The sequence below is a fragment of the Clarias gariepinus genome, chromosome 10 (assembly GCF_024256425.1).
Source record: "Clarias gariepinus isolate MV-2021 ecotype Netherlands chromosome 10, CGAR_prim_01v2, whole genome shotgun sequence".
Taxonomy (NCBI): domain Eukaryota; kingdom Metazoa; phylum Chordata; class Actinopteri; order Siluriformes; family Clariidae; genus Clarias; species Clarias gariepinus.
In genome coordinates, this window is record NC_071109.1 from 4,818,832 (window position 1) to 4,841,345 (window position 22,514).

The window sequence follows — 22,514 nt, forward strand, 5'->3', positions numbered from 1 at the left end:
CACACACACATTAACGAAGAGACCGTTTATAAACCGTTTAAAAATTAGCAAGGAACATCGCTAGTCACACTCGCGTGAGCGCATACTAACGGGATCACTACTGTAAAGTAAAACAACAACAACAAAAATTAAACAGCTCCTCACCTTTGAAAACAGTCGCGACAGAGAAGAGTTTTTGTGTTTGTTTGGCAACCTGAGAGGAGGGGAGCTGTAAAGCCGAGACCTGTCGTCTCCCCTGCTGGGTCTTAGTGCTTGCAGTGTTTTTGAGTGTGTGTATTAATTTTTTTGGGGCTGTAGAACAAATAATTTAGGTTTCCATTATTTCCTATGGGAAAATAAAATTTGGTTTACGAGTGTTTTGGAATACAAGCCCGCTTCCGAAACGAATTATGCTCGTAATCCAAGGTTCCACTGTATCAGGAAATTAAATTAATTTCAATACCATTTAAAATGAGCCATTGCCATGTCATTCATTGTTTTGTCCCTGTAAAGACATTACAAAAACTATATAAGAAACTTTTAAAGCACGAATTTGGGCATCGCATTTCATTATTTTTAAAATAATATAAAGCACATATACACATGTTCATTATGAAATACCTGTTGTAAAACAAAATAAAATAAATGTTTGCTTCACCATTGGAAACAATATTGTTTTAAGCTAACTAATTACAGTATACACAATTTATCATTGTATTTTTTCCGGCTTTTAGATAAAGTCCTTCCATCTGGCGGATATTCAGTGAAGCACAACACATTTATTTAAATTCCAGAATGTTGCTTGCGGCAAGTCGCGGCACGCCACGTGCCAAATTGCGGCATCTCGCGGAAAAACACGCGCAGTCTTAATGGCGACATCTGTAGATAGAAGAACAGGACTGAGAACTAAAGGTTACCATTAGCAGAAGCCTTAGCATTTGCATTGCTTAGCATAGCAAAATATTCAATAATAACAAAATGGAGAGCTCTGAAAACATAAAAATAAAAAAAGACATAACAGGATAAAATGCAAGAAAAGATACAAAGAAGCAAAGGCTCTTTTTACAGGAACACTAAGGAGAACATATAGAAAATGCATACAACCAAATGCCTAAAAACAACAGAGGATCTAAATATATAAGGGTAAACAAGGGTAAACCATGACAACATCTTCCGCGTAATGTTAATTAATCACTGGACTCATTAATTGAAATTATTAACACAAGTCTATGTTGTAATCATAGAAGGTGCAGTCTCTTTATTGTTACCTACAATAAATAACAGTAACACAAGATTTAAAGCTTTTTTTTTTTTTCTTACAAAGCCCCACACTGTTGAAACAGCTTTACAGTTAGTATTTGGGTCTCAATATGAAAAGTCTAATCTAAGAAAAGATATTTGTTTAGCTAAGTTTTTTTTTTTTTTAACAGTTTATCTCTTGGAAAGAATCTTGAACTTTTATGGACTTACACATCCACTCAAGCTGGCTGCTTTATGTCCCAGAGAGCAATTATGACATGTTACTTCATAATTGAACGATCTCACTCTACTTATCCTTATCTCTACTTTAACCTATCAATAAGTAGTGACACATAATCAAATTACTCAGTGACACATAGATGAGAATAACTTGTCTTTTAAAATAGGTTACTCTCAAGGTTCTTCCTCATGCCATCTCAAAAATTTCCAATGCCACTATCACCTCTGGCTTGTTCACTAGTAATTAAAATCTACACCAATATCTATATCTTGTAAAGATGCTTTGTGACATTGTCACACTATATTAATAAAATATCTTTCAATTAAATAAATAATATATTTAATATAAGTTAATATATTGCATTAAAAGTTTTAAAAAGTGCATTCAGATATATTCAATTTTGCACCTTTTTTCGGGCCACAATTAAAGGGTCATACTTATTTAACTACTGCTGCTCTCTTGCTAATCTAGATCATATGTGGAAAATTCTATGATGTCAGAGGTACATGTCATAAAACTTTGCCACAAAGTGAGATGCTCAGTTTGATCATCTGACACTTTAACGAGAACACACATGCTATACATAGATCTCAGACTGAAGATGATCATGCTGATATGGATTACAAGGATGCTTTTTAATCAAATTAGTAAGTACTAATGGTTCCAAATTTAACACTTCATATTATTACATAGGTTATACATTTTTGCCACAGAGTTTTTAACTTTTTTGTTTAACTTGTTTTTTTTATGTTTGTTTTTATTTCCTGCCTAAATCTAACTGCACTTATGACAATATTAATAACAAAACTAGGTATTATAAGTAGAATTAAGTTTTGGTGCTGTTGGCGGACATTTTTTGTTTTACAACTGCAGATTTTGCACAGACAAGCGGTATCAATCAGCCAACCCCAATAATCACTGCTGATGTTGGTGATAATGTGACTTTGCACTGCTTTCAAATAGAAAATGAAAATACTGAAGTTGTCATTTGGTACAAGCAAAAAATAGGACATGAGCCTCATGTAATGGTCACGGTTCATCATACACCTACTTATGAAAAGAAGTTCAAGTCACCAAGAGTCAACATTGAGAAAGAAAAAGGGGGCTGCCATTTAAAAATTTCTGATGTGCAACCATCAGATGAAGCTATGTATTACTGTGGAATTCTAAACTATGGAAAGGCGTTTGGAAAAGGAACATTTTTATCAGTGAAAGGTAAGAATTTGAATGTACACAACCAGTTTTATCTATTTTAACAATTATAAATTGTTAATAAAAAAAAAATATATAAACATAAAAATAATAAAATGTATTACTCTTAATTACTGTATATTACTGTATGTGTCTTTTTGCATACTAGCATATAATGCTTCACATGTTGCTGGTATGATATGGTTTAAATACTTATGTTAAACGGAAATAATGTCAAAATAAATAAAAATGAAAAACTCTCCTTAGCTCCTTTCCTCCATTTTATCAGAAATTTATAGTTCGATTTAAAACCAATACAGGAAATGTTTTTTTTTTTAATAGCTGTTAAACGCAACAATGATGTTTGAACATATGTGTGACCTAATGTCATCTGTATATTTAAATTTTCTACATTTTTTAAAAACTATTAAGTATAAAAAATCATGTATTAGCTCCATAAATTCTTTTCATTTTAATTCTTCTACCAGCGTTTTTATCTTTCAGTACATGTAGTTATTTAGTTAGGCATAATTCATTTAATTTAATTTATAAAGTGCTCTGGAAAAATAAATTTATCGGCCAAAACACAGTATTAGTGCTGATTCTATTTTTATTATTTTGTACCTTAAATACAGAAGATGTGTGTTCTAAAAAAGCTATTTCTGAAGCTTTTGCAACATAAAAAACAAAGTTTTTTAAAACTTCACTAAAAGTTTCAAGTTGCTAACTTCAGCCGTTTTTTTTTTTTTTTTTTAAGATTTTATACAGTATGTGCCTCACAAATGGCCATTTTATTTATATTGTTAGAGAGTTATAGAGTTATATTGTACTGTCTAGCTTTAAACATTCATCATTTAAAATGCAAATTATTTATATTTCTGTTGGAGTACTGATACTGAAATTGGTGTAAGCTTCTAGAAGTATGTGACCTGTAATAAGTTTTGCTTCGATTAGGGCATTTCAGTTTTTTATTAAAAGCTTAAAAAGAATTGTGTTTATAGAATAATACTTAAAATAAATATTTTTTTATGTGAAATCTAAAATGGCCAAGTTTCACCTGAATGACTATTAAAAAGATTTAAAGATTTTAATTAAAATGTTTTGACTGTATAATTATTTATATTATTAATTCTTATTAATGAATAATTAATAATAATATTAATATACTATAATATTAATATCAATAATATTTTATGTATTAAACAGGTTACATAATACAGTAATAATTTACACTGTCTACTGTATATTATGCTAAACAGGTAAACCTGATTTAAGCGTCTCCGTGTTCCAAAGTGGCGGGTTGGACTCGGTTCCTGCAGGAATGTTAGTGACTCTGCAGTGCTCGGTTCTCTCTGAGAGCAGAGCAGCAGAACTCCAAGTGCTCTGGTTCAGAGCTGCTCCACCACAATCCCATCCTCAAATCATTTACACTCATCACAACAGCAGCCATCAGTGTGAGAGCGGCTCTTCTACACACACCTGTGTGTACAACTTCTCCAAGAACATCCTCAGCCTTAATGATACTGGGACTTACTACTGCGCTGTGGCTGTGTGTGGGAAGATTGTTTTTGGAAATGGGACAAGAGTACAACTGGGTAAGTTAATTTGAAGTTCATGCTTATAGCTGCACTGTGTATGACAAGAAATTTCCACTTCAGTTCTTGAGTCTCTCAGACACTTATACATCTTAGTGTCTGAAAGAAATGTAGCAGAAAATGCTGCTGCAACTCGGTATGTAAATATCACACCAGAGAAACATAATTGAAAAACAAATGCATGTTCCAGAATAATACTTATCTTTTTTCTATAACTACTTAAGTTACTTTGTAGTTTTAAATGGTTCTAACACTGATAGGATTACCATACTTTTTATTTTTTCGCTGTATTGATATTATGTTGTTTATTGTATGACAGAGAGCTCTGTGGATCCTGTAGTGATCGGCCTCGCTGTAGCTTTGGGAGTGTGTGTGGTTATGATCTTTGCTTTAACCTTTGCTGCAACTTGTAAAAGCAGAAATCATGAACTATATAGAGGTAAGTCTGCATTATGGCTATTATTAAAGTTAATTATTATTATGATGCTATAAAGATATTTTGTTATTTCCATTGTACAGTGCAGAAAGAAAGTTTGCAGACCCATTAAAATTGGTCTTATTTTGCTTTGTTTCTCACTCGTCTTAAAAAAGGATTCAAATCTTTTTTTCCACGTCATTCTTTCCACCAACATTTTATCCGTAAAAAGTTTATTAGAAACACTGATGTTAGTATTTATTCTGCTAAGGTTTAAATAGCAAGTAAATATCAAAGAGGAGTTTTATATAAAAAAACAAACAAAAGAATTGATAAATATATAATCACAACATCCTAATTTCATTTAGTATTTATCCAAGTATACATTTTTTGTCTCTTTGTCTCTCTAGAGAACATCTGGTAAAAATATGAATAATTTCTGTTTTTTTTGTGTGTGTTCTGTAGATTAAAATAGAGATCCAATAATAAAGTGTAAATTTTCTTTTTGACAGAGAGATTAGACGGTTCAGTGACAAATAAAAGCCACAATCAGGTAAATATTCAGGAAATGTGAATGGACGAGCAGTTATATCTATATCATATGTCATTTATAATTTAATATCTATTCCTACAGGAGTCTGATAATATGGAGCTGAGTTATGCTGCCTTACATTTCAATGGGAGGAGAACCAAAAGAGGAAGAGTAAAGAAACACCAATCGCAAGATATTATATATTCAGATGTGCAATGTCCTCCTATAACTTAGATTTAGTCTTTAAGATGATTTAGTGTCAATAATTTTTAATGTTTCCAGGTTTCATTTTTACTGTAGGTATGTGGAGTTATTCTGAAAGGTTAATAATTTAAGCTCTAATCTAATAGTCCCAAAATCACTCAAAAACTTTTGACTTTAATAATGGTTCTGGGAATGAGATTTTATTTTTTATTTTTTTATTAAAAAAAAAAAAAAAACAGTTGTTACACTAGTGAGAAAAAAAAAGCATACAGTACTCTGTTTCTTATGTTGTTTAATATTACAGTAAAATAGTGGCATCAAATGGTTAAAAATTTGGGCTTTCATACTGATGCTAGTTCATTTGAAACCCTAGCACATAGATACATGCCAGCAACACAGGACAGGTCAATTATGTTTTTAAAAAAATTATATATATATATATATATATATATATATATTTTTTTTTTTTTTTTTTTTTTTAGGGGATTGAGGAGAAAAAAACATCAAAAATAACCAGAAACATGATTGTGTGCATCTGGGCTGTTTATTTGCCTATGTGACTTTTTTTTTTTTTCAGTCATGTTTGTATAGTTGGTTTGCTGACTACAAACATTGTAACAGTTCACAAGTTCTTTTCAAGTGGATTAGAGTGGTTTGTCGAGTTGTTCTTGACTGTTTGTAGTAAATCAAAGAGTTTAAAAATATCTCAGACTCTTTGTTTAATATTGATGTGAATAGTTTTTAGCTGTCAACATTGGAATGCTTGTAAAAAAATCTGGTTGAGTAAATCTGGAAAAATAGCTAAACCATTTGTTTCCACAAGTACTACTAAATGACAAAATAGTATGCTCTAATTAATATTTAACTGTGTTGGGTGATGTTGAGTTTTTGATAAAATGTGCAGCAGGATTGTAGCTTAGGTTTATAGCCATAGGTATCCAGGTCACTGTTAACGGATGACACAACTTACAGTATAGCAAACCATGGAGTGCACTATATGCATCAATAGTATATAGTAGATTAAAAGTGCATATTTATAGACGAAGTGTAATGGTTGGCATGAGTTTTGCATGATTTGCAGTGCGGTCATAGACCGTTACAATGCTTTAAAATATGACATCACTTTATCTTAGTTCTAGGCTTGCAGCATAGGCAGCAAAAGCAGTGACTGACTGATCAAGGCATGGCTTTCATATCACACACACACACACGATGTACAAATTGTACAAATTATTGGGCATTTAAATTCAGTTGGATCAGCTTTTACTACTCACAAAAGAATGTCTGGTTAAAGGAATTAATCAAACCCTTGAAAACATGATTCGTAAATTCATTTTTGATGATGCTTAAAATTGTCTTGAGCCCCTGTTGTTTACAGTAGGAAGGGTCACAAAAGTCTTTATGGGTTTTTCCCCATTTAAATCATCATACAGCTGCAAGCCAAATAATGCCTTAGAAATATTAGGTAATTGTCCCCCTTGCTGGGTCTCAGTGCTTGCACCCAGCACACACCCCAATTGTCCAACTTTCATGTGTGACAGCTTGTCTGGACAGCAAGTCTGCTCCCACATTCATATGCCCCTGAATGTAAATTGCCTAGAGGGACAAGAACTTATCCTGTGCCAATAGCAGAATCTGCTGCGCTAGCTTGCTCAAGCAGTGCAAAAGCAATCCGCCCTGGCAATTTATGTAAGAGACTACCGTAGTGTTGTCCACCCGCACTAGGACATGGTAGCCTCTCAACTGCTGGAGGAAGTATTTCAGGGCCTGAAGTAAAGCCATCATTTTGAGGCAATTGATGTGCCATGTGAGAAGATGATCTCTCCAAATCCCGTAGGCTGAACGGCCATCTAAGACCGCGCCCCAACCCATGAAGGAAGCATCTGTCGTTAGCATCTTGCGATGACAACACGGACCTAGAGTGGGAACCGTCAGAAACCGGGGTCAGAACCACATGGAAAAGATATAAAGCCCCTGCCGCATAACCCTTATTTGCCTCAGGGGATTGGCCCCTGGCTCTCAGCCACAACTGAAAGGGTCATGTGCAGAAGGCCCAAAGGTATCACCATGGATGCAGCTGCCATGAGACCTAGAATTTTCTGAAGGTAACAAACAGTTACTTGCTGGCCTAGCTTGATCTTCTTTAGGGTACTTAGAATGGATTAGATACATTACGATCAAATCCCATACGACACCCAAATACGCTGTCCTCAGAGCAGAAAAGAGAACGCTTTTCTTGGCGTTGAGTCTTTACCCTAGAGATTTGAGATGAGCTAGGATGACATCCTGATGTCGAAGCGCTAGCTCCTGAGACTGAGCTAAAATCAGCCAATCGTCTATGTAATTCAAAATACGGATGCCCTGGTGTCCTATAGGAGCCAGAGCTGCATCCATGCACTTTGTATATGTGCAGGGTGACAGGGCTAGGCCAAATGGAAAGACCCGATACTGGTAAGCTTTGCCCCCAAAAGTGAACCTCTGGAACCTTCTGTGCTATGGCAATATTACTATATGAAAATATGCGTCCTTCACAAAACATCATCGTCACAAACCAATTTGGTTGGATTTGAGAAAAAATCGTCTTGACTCTCAACATTTTAAACTTGTATTTTTTAGATAGCGGTTCAGCCTGCGAAGATCCAGAATTGGACGCTACCCCCCGTCTTTCATGGGAACCAAGAAATACCTGCTGTAGTAGCCTGACTGTCTGTCTGGCAGGGGAACATGTTCTATGGCCCCTTTTTCCATCAAAGTCTGCAATTCTTGTGTCAACAAATGCACTCGTTCTGGTTTCACGGAAGTGGAGACCAATTCTGTAGCCTCTCTCTACAGTCCTAAGAACCCAAGGATATACTTGGCAGTAGCTTCCACACTGCCAGTTTCTGTAAAAGGGGCACAAGTTTTGACACTTCGGCTAGATGGGGAGATGTTAGATGTTCAGCGCTGAAGAGACCACTGCTCCCCGAAACATCAGTGGTGGCAAAGATTGGACAATGGCCTTCTGAGGGTGCCAGGAAGGAGTTCTTATTCTCTGTTGGAATTCTATGCCCCCCCTTCCCGGGGAAGACACCCCCACGGTCCTGGGCACACCAGCCTCAGGACTTCTTTTTGGAAGAAAAAGGTCCAGTCTTCTTGAGGCAAATCGTGAAGCGTGACGAGCCGTACCCCAGTCCCTACCAGGGGTGTTCGACGCGCCACACTCTCTTTTTGTGCTTCACCCCTTAAAGGAACTGGACCTGGTCAGAAGTGGGTGGCCGACGGCTCTGACTCTTGTGCCCGGCGAGGAAGGAACCTCACAAATGCTTCCTCGTAGTGTTTCGCCCCCCGAAACCTAGTGATGACAGTGTTGATGGCATCACTGAATAGGCTGAAAGGGGTGGGGGCATCAAAGAGGAAAGTATGATCTTTATCCTTGATGCCAATAAGGTTTAGCTATAAATGTCTCTCCATGGCAACCATAGCAGCCATAGAACGGCCGATGGCACAGGCCGTTCGCTTGGTGGCGTGGAGAGACAAATCCATGGCTCAGTGTAGCTCTAAAAAACGCCCCCTCATCAATGGACCCGCCAGTGCTCAGATCATTTAACAAGTCAGCCTGATATGCCTGCAGAACCGTCATGGTGTGCAGGGCAGCAGCAGCCTGACACGCTGCTTAAAAAGTCTTTCCCACCAGCGAAGATAGTCTTAGTCTAAGAAGTTAGTCTGCACGGCTTGGTGGGCAGAGTGGCTTTTTGTAATGATGATAAGCTCCCAGGAAAAAGAGACTGCAAGTGTCTCTTCAATCTGGGGTATCATCATATAACCTTATTCCTTTGCGTCAACGATAGTTGAATAAATCAACGTCGATGACATAAAGACACGGAAGTAATACGGTTTCCTCCATGACCGAGTCAACTCGTCATAGAAAGTCACCAAAGAAGGGGAGAGACCATCGCTGAGGTTCCTTCCCCCAGCTACCTAACAGAAAACTGTCGTCTAGCTTTGAGCGTTTGGAGGTCTCTTGCTCCTGTTTTGGCCAGTCGATTTGCAGGCTTTTGACCGTCCTAGTTACAACCTCAAGTAACTCCTCGTATGTTAATTCGTCACACGAAAGGCGTTCTGAGATTGCAATTTCCATCTCAGCAGAAGCAAGAAATGAGGTCTCTTCCGGCCGATCAGAAGAAGCGCTAAAGCGCGTTTAAGAAGCAGATGCAAGGGTCTCCCGATGCGGCAAGAGCGCAAGAAAAGAGGGCGAAGAGGGCATTTTCATATATTTTTTTCATTTTCACTCAACATTTTCACTGCAGCGCAGTATTTCAAAGAAAATACACACACAATGTCGTCCTTGAACACAAAAAGACTTGAGGATGTTTCCGGTTTATGTCCATTTATAACCTTCAGGTGCCCCTACTCAAATGACATCACCTGGCCGAGGTTATATAAGCCAAACTTTGGCATGTTTGACACACATGCCTCAACAACCGGTTGCAAAAAATGTTCCCAATAGTTTTTTTCTGCAGCATCGAGTGTAGCTTTAGAAAGGGAACAACGATTCCTGTGTCTTTCATGATGGTAGTTCCTGAAAGGCTAAAATTGAGCCAAAGGTAACTCTAAAACATGCAGGTCAATTTGCCCCAGTCCCCTGTTGATACAACCTCTCAACTGAACAAAGAGCTCAGGCTGCCATGTTACAAGAAATTATGTGTCTACATATTCATACTAACCTCACAGAGGACCTTTCACTGTGACTACTTTATGAGTGGTAGTGAGCATTTGTTCATTCTGATTGTCTGAACAGACAAAAAAGTGGGAAACTTCAGGCTATACTCAACATTGTGGTGATAAATGAGCGGCACAAAACACTTTCAATGTGTGGTTCACCTACCTGGTTATTGGTACCTACAATAATGAATAGTAACACAATTAAACCTTTTCTTACAAAGCCCCACACTTTTGAAACAGCTTTAAAGTTAGTATTAGGGTCTTAATATGAAAAGTCTACTTTAAAAAGATATTTGTTTAGCTATTTTTTTTTTTTTTTTTTTAACAGCTCTTGAAAAAAAATCTTGAACTTTTGTGGACCCCTTGTCATGTTCGGGTTGTAATGGCGGATGTTGCCGCCGTGGGTGGAAAGAAAAGAGTCTTTTAATAAGGGCAGTTACAGAAAATAAGTAATAAAGACACAAAGCAAACTAAGGAACAAACAACAAACTCAAACAATACTCAAAAACATAGGGTGAAACATGGGTTCTCTGGCAAGAGATAAGCTCAGAGACACAAAGGCTAGAGACACAGAGGCTAAAGACACAGAGGCTAAAGACGGGACTAGGCAAACAACAATACTTACATACACATTATTACCACACTTACCAACATGACTGAGTCAGCTCCACAAACTTAGACACACACAGAACATCTACAGTAGACATTGCCAGCATGAGAGCCAAACCCAACAAAACTTAAATCGAAATATAAACTTAACAAAACAAAATGCCCACAGTAGTACAACTAACAATGCTCGACCCAGTTTCCCAGACTAAACAGCTATTTATAAATGACCTAATAAGCTACCTCGGCTCAGGTGTGCACTCGCATCACCTGACCGAGGTGCCTTCTGGGAAACTGAGTCTGCAAACAAAAATTACAAAAACAAACAGTGACCTCTAGTGGTGGTCCCTTACACCCCTCCACTCTTACACATTAACTTAAGCTGGCTGCTTTATGTCCCAAAGAGCAATTATGTCATGTTACCTTATAATTAAAAGATCTCACTCTAAGTATCCCTATCTCTACCTTAATCTATCAATAAGTAGTGACACATAATCAAATTACTCAGTGACACATAAAAGATAATAACTTGTCTTTTAAAATAGGTTACTCTCAAGGTTCTTTCTCGTGCCATCTCAAAAATTTCCCATGCCATGATCACCTCTGGCTTGTTCACTGGGGATTTAAATCTACACCAATATCTATATTTTGTAAATCTGCTTTGTGACATTGTCTATTTTTGAACACACTATGGTAATAAAATATATTTCAATTAAATAAATAAGATAATTTGTTAATATATTGCATGAAATTTTAAAAAGTGCATTCAGATATATAAAATTTTGCACCTAATTTTTTTTTTTTTTTTGCATTTTCTGTGAATTGTTAAAAAGGCATTAGTTGTTAAAGAAGGAACAGAACAAAAAAAACTAAGGGCCACAGTTAGTTAACTACTGCTGCTCTCTTGCTAATTTAAATCATGTGGAAAATTCTGATGTCAGAGGTACACATCATAAAACTTTGCCACAAAGTCAAATGTGCTCAGTTTGATCATCTGACACTTTAGCAAGAACACACATACTATAGACAGATCTCGGACTCAAGATGATTATGCTGATGTGGATTACAAGGATGCTTTTTAATCAAATTGGTAAGTATTGATGTTTATATGGTTCCAAATCAAACACATCATATTATAACATAGGTTATAGATTTTTGCCACAGAGTTTTCAACTTTTTTGTTTTACTTGTTTTTTTTATGTTTGTTTTTATTTCCTGCCTAAATCTAACTGCACTTATGACAATACCAATAACAAAACACTATGTATTATTAGTAGAATTAAGTTTTGGTGCTGTTGTTGGTGGACATTTTTTGTTTTACAACTGCAGATTTTGCACTGACAAGCGGTATCAATCAGCCAACCCCAATGATCACTGCTGATGTTGGTGATAATATGACTTTGCACTGCTTTCAAATAGAAAAGGAAAATACTGAACCTGTCATTTGGTACAAGCAAAAAATAGGACATGAGCCTCATGTAATGGTCACGGTTCATCATACACCTACTTATGAAAAGAAGTTCAAGTCACCAAGATTCAACATTGAGAAAGAAAAAGGGGGCTGCCATTTAAAAATTTCTAATGTGCAACCATCAGATGAAGCTATGTATTACTGTGGAATTCTAAACTATGAAAAGGCGTTTGGAAAAGGAACATTTTTATCAGTGAAAGGTAAGAATTTGAATCTACAGAACCAGTTTTGTCTATTTTAACAATTGTGTATACACTTTTCACTTTTAAAACACTCATAAATTTGTAAAAATAAATAAATAATAATAACGATAATTACTCTTAATTACTGTATATTATGTATATTACTGTATGTGTCTTTATACATACTAGCATAAAATGCTTCACATGTTGCTGGTATGATATGGTTTAAATACTTATGTTAAACAAAAATAATGTCAAAAGTAATAAAAATGAAAAACTCTTCCTAGCTCCTTTTCTCCATTTTATCAGAAATTTATAGTTCGATTTAAAACCAATACAGTAAATGTTTTTTTTTATAGCTGTTAAACGCAACAATGATGTTTGAACATATGTGTGACCTAATGTCATCTGTATATTTAATTTTTCTCAATTTTTAAAAAAACTATTAAGTATAAAAGATTCTTCTTTCAATTTTGGTTTTCCTACCAGAGTTTTTATCGTTTAGTACATGTAGGTATTTAGTTAGGTATAATTTATTAAATTATCCTCATCAGTAAGAATTCATTAGTGCTCTAGAATAAAATGCTATCGACCAAAACAATATTAGTGCTGATTCTATTTTTATTATGGTGTACATTAAATACAGAAGATGTGTGTTCTAAAGAAGCTAACATAACATAAAAATGACCCATTTTGCTTCACTGAGAGTTTCAAGTTGCTAACTTCAGCCATTTTTGAGGAGATGATTTTATATGCGCCCCACAAATGCCATTTTCATTTATACTGCCATATTTAATCATTTAAAATGCAAATTATTCATATTTCTTTATGAGTATTGATACTGTAATTGATGTAAGCTGTAAAATTTTTTGCTTAGATTAAGACATTTAGGTTTTTGGTAAAAGCTTAAAATGAATTTTGCATTTTAGAATTATTCTTTTTCAGGTTTATGCCTTTTTATGTAAAATCTAAAATGCCCCAAGTTTCATCTGAATGACTTTTATGATCATTAAAGATTTAAATTTATCTTTTATTTATCTTTTATTTAACATGAATAATCCTTCTGGTCTGCATATTTTATGTATTATACAGGTTACATAATACAGTAATAATTTATACTGTCTACTGTATATTATGCCAAACAGGTAAACCAGATTTAAGCGTCTCCGTGTTCCAGAGCGGCGGGTTGGACTCGGTTCCTGCAGGAGCGTCAGTGACTCTGCAGTGCTCGGTTCTCTCTGAGAGCAGAGCAGCAGAACTCCAAGTGCTCTGGTTCAGAGCTGCTCCACCACAATCCCATCCTCAAATCATTTACACTCATCACAACAGCAGCCATCAGTGTGAGAGCGGCTCTTCTACACACACCTGTGTGTACAACTTCTCCAAGAACATCCTCAGCCTCAGTGATACTGGGACTTACTACTGCGCTGTGGTTCTGTGTGGGAAGATTGTTTTTGGAAACGGAACACAAGTACAACTGGGTAAGTTAATTATAGTTAGAAAGTTATGTCTATAACTGCACTGTGTATGGGGCAGAAATTTCCACTTCAGTTCTTGAGTCTCTCAGACACTTATACATCTTAGTGTCTAAAAGAAATTTATAAAGAAAATGCTGCTGCAACTCGGTATGTAAATATCACACCAGAGAAACATAATTGAAAAACAAATGCATGTTCCAGAATAATACTTATCTCTCTAATACTTTTCTATAACTACTTAAATTACTTTGTAGTTTTAAATGGTTCTAACACTGATAGAATTACCATACTTTTTATTCTTTAGCTGTATTGATATTATGTTGTTTATTGTATGACAGAGAGCTCTGTGGATCCTGTAGTGATCGGCCTCGCTGTAGCTTTGGGAGTGTGTGTGGTTATGATCTTTGCTTTAACCTTTGCTGCAACTTGTAAAAGCAGAAATCATGAACTATATAAAGGTAAGTCTGCATTATGGCTATTATTAAAGGTAATTATTATTATGACGCTATAAAGATATTCTGTTATTTCCATTGTACAGTGCAGAAAGAACGTTTGCAGACCCGTCTTATTTTGCTTTGTTTCTCACTCGTCTTAAAAAAGGATTTAAATCTTTTTTTTCACATCATTCTTTCCACCAACATTTTATCAGTAAAAGTTTTATTAGAAACACTGATGTTAGTATTTATTCTGCCTAGGTTTAAATGGCAAGTAGAAATCAAAGAGGAGTTTAAAAACATAAAAGAAAGAATTACTATTCTCATTATGAAGTTGATAAATATATGATAACAACATCCTGATTTCATTTAGTATTTATCCAAGTATACATTTTTTGTCATTTGACTTGAAGTGAAGAAAATCTAGTAAAAGTATGGATAGTTCCTGTTTTTTTTTTTTTACATGTTCTGTAGATGAAAATAAAGATCCAATAATAAAGTGTAAATTTTCTTTTTTGACAGAGAGATTAAAAGAAGGTTCAGTGACAAATAAAAGCCACAATCAGGTAAGTATTCTGGAAATGTGAATGGACAAGCAGTTATATCTATATCATATGTCATTTATAATTTAATATCCATTTCTACAGGAGTCTGATAATATGGAGCTGAGTTATGCTGCCTTACATTTTAATGGGAGGAGAACCAAAAGAGGAAGAGTAAAGAAACACCAATCGCAAGATATTATATATTCAGATGTGCAATGTCCTCCTATAACTTAGATTTAGTCTTTAAGCTGATTTAGTGTCAATAATTTACATAGGTATCAGGTTTAATTTTTACTGTAGGTATGTGGAGTTATTCTGAAAGGTTAATAATCTAAGTTCTAATCTAATCTCACTCAAAAACTTTTGACTTTAATACTGGTTCTGGGATTTTTTTTTTTTTTATGTTTATTTTTTTTGTTGTTGTTACTGTTGTGGAAAAAAAATAAAGTATATAATACTCTGCTTCTGATGTTGTTTACTCTTACCGTAAAATATTTGCATCAAATGGATAAATTCTGGGCTTCCATAGTGATGCTAGTTCATTTAAAACCCTAGCACATAGATACATGCCAGCAACACAGGACAGGTCAATGATGTTTAAAAAAAATGTATTTGCTAATATGGATTAAAAAAAAAAATGTGTGTTTTTTTTTTTGAGAGAGGTTGGATTGGGGGGAGAGGGCATAGAAACCACCGAAAAAATCCAGAAAGAAACGTGATTATGTGTATCTCTGCTATGTATTTGCCTATGTGGCACATTTTCTTTTTTTTTTTTTGAGTCATGTTTGTATAGTTAACTAAAATGAGTCCTTAAAAAAAGTCCTACAGTATATGCAGTATGTTTATAAAAATAAAATAAAAAACAACAGAAAAAAATGGCTAAAATTCTTTGGGTTTTTAAGGCCATGACTAGAGTACAGTAACTATTGAATTTATTGTGGTTTTTTTTTTTTTTTTTTTTGCTTTTTATACAGTAAGTAAAGATTATCTTTTTATTATGTATGAAATAAAGCATGTGGGGTGTGCTGTTGATGATAATAACAGATAATTGAAAATAATCAGTCATGTTGAGGTATCATGTAGACCACCCCAAGGTTGCTGACCACAAACATTGTAACAGTTCACAAGTTCTTTTCAAGTCGATTAGAGTGGTTTGTCAAGTTGTTTTTGACTGTTTGTAGTGGATCAAAATATGTCAGACTCTTTGTTTATTATTGATGTAAATAGCTTTTAGCTGTCAACATTGGAATGCTTTAAAAAATCTGTTTGATTGAATCTGTAAAAATAGCTAAACCATTTGTTTCCACAAGTATGACTAAATGACAAAATAGTATGCTCTAATTAATATTTAACTGTGTTGGGTGATGTTAAGTTCTTGATAAAATGTGCAGCAGGTTTATAGCTTAGGTTCATAGCCATAGGTATCCAGGTCACTGTTAACGGGTGACACAACTTACAGTATAGCAAACCATGGAGTGCGCTACATGCATCAATAGTATATAGTAGATAAATAGGGCATATTTGTAGACAGGTTTTGTTTTTTGGCATTTGTTTTGCATGATTTGCAGTGGAGACATAGACCGTTACAATGCTTTGATATATGCCATCACTTTATCTTAGTTCTAGGCTTGCTCGGCAGCAAAGGCAACGACTTTGACTGATCAAGACATGGTTTTTATATCACATACACACACACACACACACACACACACACACACACACACACACACACACACACACACACACACTCTATGCAAATTGTATGAATTATTGGCCATTTAATTCAGTTGGACCAGCTTTTAATTCCCACAAATGTCTGGTTGAAGGAATTAATCAAACCCTGAAAAACAGGATTCGTAATTGAATTCTTGATGATGCTTAAATTTGTCTTGAGCCCCTGTTGTTTACAGTAGGAAGGGTCACAAAAGTCTTTATGGGTTTTTCCCTATTTGAATCATCATACAGATGCAAGCCGAATAATGCCTTAAGAGACCTCAACTAAATCTGGGACGAGATGCCGTCATCCAGTAAAAAATTTAATTTAATATATTCTTAAACTAAGAACAAAATTCCACACTGGGTTAATTAACACAAGATACTTTGCTACAGAAGTATCAATTTAGTCTCTATAACAAGATTACTTGGTTATGGGTATTTGCACCAGTAAGTGTTCATTTTACTACCTGCATAGCGCCTTAAATTTCTTACCACATGGCAAGGGCCTGTTGAAGTTACAAGGTGAGTTGGAGAAGTCAACTATGAGATTACAGATGTAGCCATTAAGAATGTGGATATTCTGTGAATCACAACACATTTATTTAAATTCCAAAATAGTGCTTGTGGGATTAAGTGGCACTTTGCAAAACGCGTTGTGGCCCTCCGCAGGAAAAACATGCTTTCCTAATGGCCACATCTGTAAGTGAACAGACAGAGTCGTTGCATTCCAAGCCTACCACCTCAATCCATATAAAGCATAGAGAACCACGATTCCTGTGTCTTTGGTGATGGTAGTTCCTGAAAGTCTGGAATTGAGCCAAAGGTAAATCTGAAACATGCAGGTCAATTTGCCCCAGTCCCCCGTCGACACAACCTCTCAACAGAACAAAGAGCTCAGGCTGCCATGTTGCTAAGAATTGTGTTTTTGCATCTACCTATTCATACTAACCTCATAGAGGACCCTTCACATTGACTCCTTTATGAGTGGTAGTGAGCATTTCTTCATACTGATTGTCTGAACAGACAAAAAAAAAGTGGTAAACTTCAGGCTACACTCAACATGGTGGTAATAAATGAGTGGCACAAAACCTACATGTTTACCAGCTGGCATTCATATCATGATACACATAATGAACATCCAATGCAAATGCCAGTGTGAGAGAAATGGGCCATGTGTCACTCCGTTGTTTTCTCCTGCGTCAAATTATTTGCCATCACGTTATGATGAGCTGCCTGAAACAACATTTCTCAGTGTCTCAATACAATACAGCCTATCTTTAATCACAGAAAAATAGTGCTAAGTCAGCGTAACTTCAGGCTGCAATTGTTTCTATTGATTGGCAATAAAGAATGAAATTAAGAGAATATATACTGAGTGGTAGAATATGACAAATGAGGAGGGGAAACCACTAACAATCATCTGTAGTAATTTCCTGCTTCATTCTAGTCAGAGATATGGTTATCTAAAACAAGAAAATGTCAAATACAGGGTATTATACATGGGCCTAATTAGGTTCCACTTTTACAGAGTTATTCAAAATCTGTGTTTGCGGTGTGGTTTTTGTACCACATGGATTGCACAGTGGATTTCTGGAGCAGTACAGTTTAAATTATACTGTGATGTCGTCACATGAGATTTTATTTCAAGCAAATTTCAAATTGCTTGACCTTTACTTGTGGTTGACACATACAAAATGGAAACTTATTTGTTACACCAACTGTAGTTTGAAGGCCTTTATGTAGAGAAAAATGTAAAAATTCCACCATAGGAAGGTTTTCCCAGGCCATCCATACTGTACATACACAACATTTATTTCGAAATAGTCTTTGTTCCTCTTTTTTTTTTTTTTTAAGATTTTTTTTTTTATATAGATGCAACGCCCATAAACTTAGGGGGCTGAGTCTGCAAAAACTTTCCGTAACCCCCCTCATGCTCAGTTTGACTTTAAGACAAATTGTAAAAAGGACATGCTCATGCACAAACCTGAGGTGTAAGATGATGATGCTGATGTGGATTATGGTGGTGTTTTTTAGTTATACTGGTGAGTGATCCTGCTTTTGTAATTATTCAGATGATTTATATTGCAATAAAATAATTTACTTTGTTGCCAAATTTGTATTATTAAATATGGTCATTCTATGTACACTACCGTTCAAAAGTTTTAGAACACTTTCTAACTCCATGATGGTTCCTGATTTTTATTTCTTTCTACATTGTAAAGGAATGCTGACGGCGTCCAAAAAATGCATTAATCTCCTTTAAACAGTTAATGGTGAGATGTTTCTGCTACTTCTGCTCTGTAAAGACTTCATAACGCCTCTAATCTGAGGTGCTGGTTGTTAATTGGTCATTTTTCAGGCTGATAACTCTAAATAAACTTCTCGTCTGCGGCAGAGGTAGGTTTTGGTCTCGTCCTCCTGGGACGGCCTTCATGAGAGCCAGTTTCATTATGGTGCTTGACGGATTTTGCAAATGCACTTGACAATACTGTTCTTGCAAGAACTATTACAGAAAGGCTGACCTCTGTGTCTTAAAATAACAACTAACTGTTGTTTTTCTTGTTGTTACGTAATTACCTAATCTCATATGTATTATTTTATAGTTTTGAAATCCCCAGTATTGTTGTAGAATGTAGAAAATAAATCACTAAACAAAAACAAAGAAATTTGCAAGTGTTCTAAAACTTTTAAACGGTAGTGTACCTACTTAAATTCTTACATAGTTCACCATCTTAAATAGTCTCCCAGGTTAAATACTGTATATAATCCATTATACCATACAGCATTTTATAGAAAGGTTTTGTGCCATTCAAGTATAACATTGTTTGGTTGTTCTGTGGCTCCTAACATTAGATTCAGCACAAATGCATACCATCACTCAGCCGAACTCAGTGATCAGTGCTGCTGCCGGTGATAATGTGACTCTACACTGCCTTAAAGAGGAAGAAGAAAACACTGATCCCATCCTTTGGTATAAACAAGTAGTAGGACACGAGCCTTGTGTAATGGTCACAGTCCAGAAAGTGGTAAAAAATCCTATTTTTGAAAGTCAGTTCAACTCGCCTAGGTTTTCCATTGAGGATTTGAGAAGAAGCTGCAATTTAAAAATTAACAACGTGGAACCGTCAGATGAAGCTGTGTATTACTGTGGATTTAAAAAAATAACTGTAGCATTTCGAAAAGGAACGTTTCTGTCAGTGAAAGGTAGGAAATTATCGTAAGCTATAATTTTTGTTAATCATTTTTAGCAATGTACTGATATTAATTTTAAGTTAAAATTTGATTAGCAATCGCTTGAAAATCCTATCTGTATTATTTTTACTTAAAATGCTTTTATGTGCTGCTACTGTATGAATTTTAATAGAAATATAATCATGATCGTACTATAAGAAAGTATGTATATTAGATAAAGATGAACTTTTCATGTTTCATGGCGTTCTTGATCTTGTTGCAATTATATAGTACATACTGGTTAAATGTTATAAAGCAGTAATTCTATCCCACTGTAAGAAAATGCTGTATAATAAGTAGATTTTTAAATGACAGTAGATTTTATCAAATGTGAAAAACATTTTTATGTCCATTCATTACTAATGTATTTTATAATTAACTGTAAATATCATTAATGAGTCCTTAATAATGATAAATTATTAATATTTTTTTTTTTATTTATGGATCGTAAAATTATTATGGAATACACTCTCACTATGGATAGCTAACGAATATAGCTGAGCGTACACTAAATCATACAAATCCCATCCATACAAACATATACCTAATGAGGAGAGACAAGTGAGATTCATCTGTATATATTAACCTGAACAGGTGATGGAGATGTAAAAGTGTCAGTATCACAGAGCAGTGTGTTGGACTCGGTTCCTGCAGGAGCGTCAGTGACTCTGCAGTGCTCGGTTCTCTCTGAGAGCAGAGCAGCAGAACTCCAAGTGCTCTGGTTCAGAGCTGCTCCACCACAATCCCATCCTCAAATCATTTACACTCATCACAACAGCAGCCATCAGTGTGAGAGCGGCTCTTCTACACACACCTGTGTGTACAACTTCTCCAAGAACATCCTCAGTCTCAATGATACTGGGACTTACTACTGCGCTGTGGCTGTGTGTGGAAAAATCATTTTTGGGAACGGGACAAGAATAAACTTAAGTAAGAAGGCATTAATGCTTCAATCTTTGAATGAATATAAAATTGTATTAACATTTTTATTGCTAGGTCGCAGGGAGATCTACTTAGTATTTTATGCAGCATTTACATTAATGTTTTAAGGGTACATTTTCTTCATGTTATTTTTTGTGCTACAGAAGAATCTTTGGATCCTGTAGTGATCTGGCTCACTCTAGCTTTGGGAGTATGTGTGGTTGTGATCTTTATCCAAACTGTTTTATTCTGTAAATGGAGAAAACATATACATTATACAAGTAAGTAACAAAATTACAGCTTTAAATGAATTAATTGATTTCTCTAGAATTACAATATACTATTTCATAATAATAATAAAGTCAAATATTTTCACATGATGAATAGGGATCCCTAAACCATGGAGTAAAGTATGTTCTAAATTAAATGAATGTTAAATTATTCTTCACCAGAGAGACCAAGCACTAATAGAAGAATGGAAAAATCAGCCGCTCAGGTATCAGAAATGAGCCTGACTTTTTACTCATTAACTGTATATTTATTATTTAAATAATTGTGTCTAATTTTTATTTACTTCCTTAGGACCGTGACTCTGTTGAGCTCAATTATGCTGCTTTACATTTTAATGAAAAGAAAACCAAAAGAAAAGGAAAGAGTGGGCAGTGTCAGGATAGTGTGTACTCTGAAGTCAAAATGCTCACCACTTCTTAGATCTTTCCACTTTCAAAAAATCCATCATGATTGAAATATTGAATTTTTTCTCTCTGTTTTCCGAATCTTTTTTCTTGTTTTTGCAATCACCAACAACTAAACCCACAGATTTCTCTTTTTTTCATTTTGGCCCTAATTTTTAGAATTATTGTGATTTTTGCTTTTAAAAATTAATTTCTGACATGTTTTATGTTCTGCTGTTTAATTGTCATAAACTCCCCTCTTAGCATGCCCTGCACCTATCTTCATGAACACAATGTTTGAACACAAAAAAAAATTATGTTTTGCCCCACCCCTTCCTTTTTTTTTAGTTAAAAAATGCTACCTGCATATGCAGGTGTGTTTCCAGGCCCCAAAAACTAACCAAAAGTGTTTGTACAAAAGAATGACACATTATATTTTTTATTAATTTATTTTTATAAATATATTTTATTAATATATACAGTACTTCTGTATGAGTGTATAAGTATACATACTTCTGACTTAAAGAGCTGGCAATGGAGACCTAAGGTAAATCTCAACATAGCAATGATTGTATACATTTTAAATAAGTATGTACAGCATTCACTACATTTTACGACATACTATGTAAGAAATAATGTACTATAATTAGCTCTGTTCTGCAGTAGTAACACCTTCTAAACATGCACTGTCACTTATAAAAAGACACAATTTTAGAAGGGCCTGCATTTAGCAAAGAAACCAACTAAGGAGATTGCTGGAAGGGCTGGAATTGGATTAAGAACTGTCCAAAGAATTATTAAAACCCATATATAAAACTTTATAGGAGAAATGTGTTTAGGAAAAAAAAATCATCAATGATCCTGATTTCACTTAAATGTTTAAAATTGTAAAATTGTTGTACAATAAATAAATAAATATTTGAAAAGCCACCATGTTTAAAAGTGAAAGTAAGAGCATTTCTCACAGGACTGGGACTAAACAGCTGTGTGTCTATAAAAAAATTATTTGTCAGTGAGACTCATCAGAGAAAAGGCTTCAGCTCACTGAGGAGCATAATGATTTGGAGCGATGGAAAAAAGTCACATAGTCTAATGAGTGTATATTGAGTCTATACTAGAGCAATGTGTCCATCAGAGTAAGAAGGGAAGTGATGCACCC

General features: G+C 35.0%; 3 protein-coding genes across 4 annotated transcripts; all 3 read left to right on the top strand.

Moving 5' to 3' along the window:
• Positions 1-2,020: 2,020 nt before the first annotated feature.
• Positions 2,021-5,792, top strand: LOC128532039 (uncharacterized). Its single transcript, XM_053506255.1, has 6 exons — positions 2,021-2,106; positions 2,333-2,674; positions 3,910-4,245; positions 4,565-4,684; positions 5,173-5,213; positions 5,295-5,792. The coding sequence occupies exons 1-6, from the start codon at positions 2,034-2,036 to the stop codon at positions 5,424-5,426; spliced, it is 1,044 nt and encodes a 347-aa protein (XP_053362230.1). The 5' UTR covers positions 2,021-2,033; the 3' UTR covers positions 5,427-5,792.
• A 5,916-nt stretch (positions 5,793-11,708) lies between these two features.
• On the top strand, positions 11,709-15,098 carry LOC128532038 (uncharacterized). Its single transcript, XM_053506254.1, has 6 exons — positions 11,709-11,793; positions 12,033-12,374; positions 13,502-13,837; positions 14,173-14,292; positions 14,791-14,834; positions 14,916-15,098. The coding sequence occupies exons 1-6, from the start codon at positions 11,748-11,750 to the stop codon at positions 15,045-15,047; spliced, it is 1,020 nt and encodes a 339-aa protein (XP_053362229.1). The 5' UTR covers positions 11,709-11,747; the 3' UTR covers positions 15,048-15,098.
• Positions 15,099-18,486: 3,388 nt separating this feature from the next.
• LOC128532184 (signal-regulatory protein beta-1-like) lies at positions 18,487-21,681 on the top strand. 2 transcript variants are annotated; one of them, XM_053506417.1, is made up of 7 exons: positions 18,557-18,571; positions 18,752-18,802; positions 19,383-19,733; positions 20,355-20,690; positions 20,846-20,962; positions 21,134-21,177; positions 21,264-21,681. In XM_053506417.1, exons 3-7 carry the CDS (start codon positions 19,394-19,396, stop codon positions 21,390-21,392), a joined length of 966 nt encoding a protein of 321 aa, XP_053362392.1. In that variant the 5' UTR covers positions 18,557-18,571; positions 18,752-18,802; positions 19,383-19,393; the 3' UTR covers positions 21,393-21,681. The 2 variants fall into 2 exon arrangements, with proteins under 2 accessions (XP_053362391.1, XP_053362392.1); XM_053506416.1 differs by lacking the exon at positions 18,752-18,802 and having other exon boundaries at positions 18,487-18,571.
• Positions 21,682-22,514: the final 833 nt, after the last annotated feature.

Coding starts and splice junctions, on each gene's coding strand:
- LOC128532039 (XM_053506255.1), top strand. CDS start 2,034: ATGCTATACATAGATCTCAGACTGAAGATGATCATGCTGATATGGATT. Junction 2,675..3,909: donor AACATTTTTATCAGTGAAAG/GTAAGAATTTGA, acceptor TATGCTAAACAG/GTAAACCTGATTTAAGCGTC. Junction 4,246..4,564: donor TGGGACAAGAGTACAACTGG/GTAAGTTAATTT, acceptor ATTGTATGACAG/AGAGCTCTGTGGATCCTGTA.
- LOC128532038 (XM_053506254.1), top strand. CDS start 11,748: ATGATTATGCTGATGTGGATTACAAGGATGCTTTTTAATCAAATTG. Junction 12,375..13,501: donor AACATTTTTATCAGTGAAAG/GTAAGAATTTGA, acceptor TATGCCAAACAG/GTAAACCAGATTTAAGCGTC. Junction 14,835..14,915: donor CAAATAAAAGCCACAATCAG/GTAAGTATTCTG, acceptor CCATTTCTACAG/GAGTCTGATAATATGGAGCT.
- LOC128532184 (XM_053506416.1), top strand. CDS start 18,526: ATGATGATGCTGATGTGGATTATGGTGGTGTTTTTTAGTTATACTG. Junction 19,734..20,354: donor AACGTTTCTGTCAGTGAAAG/GTAGGAAATTAT, acceptor TAACCTGAACAG/GTGATGGAGATGTAAAAGTG. Junction 21,178..21,263: donor TGGAAAAATCAGCCGCTCAG/GTATCAGAAATG, acceptor TTACTTCCTTAG/GACCGTGACTCTGTTGAGCT.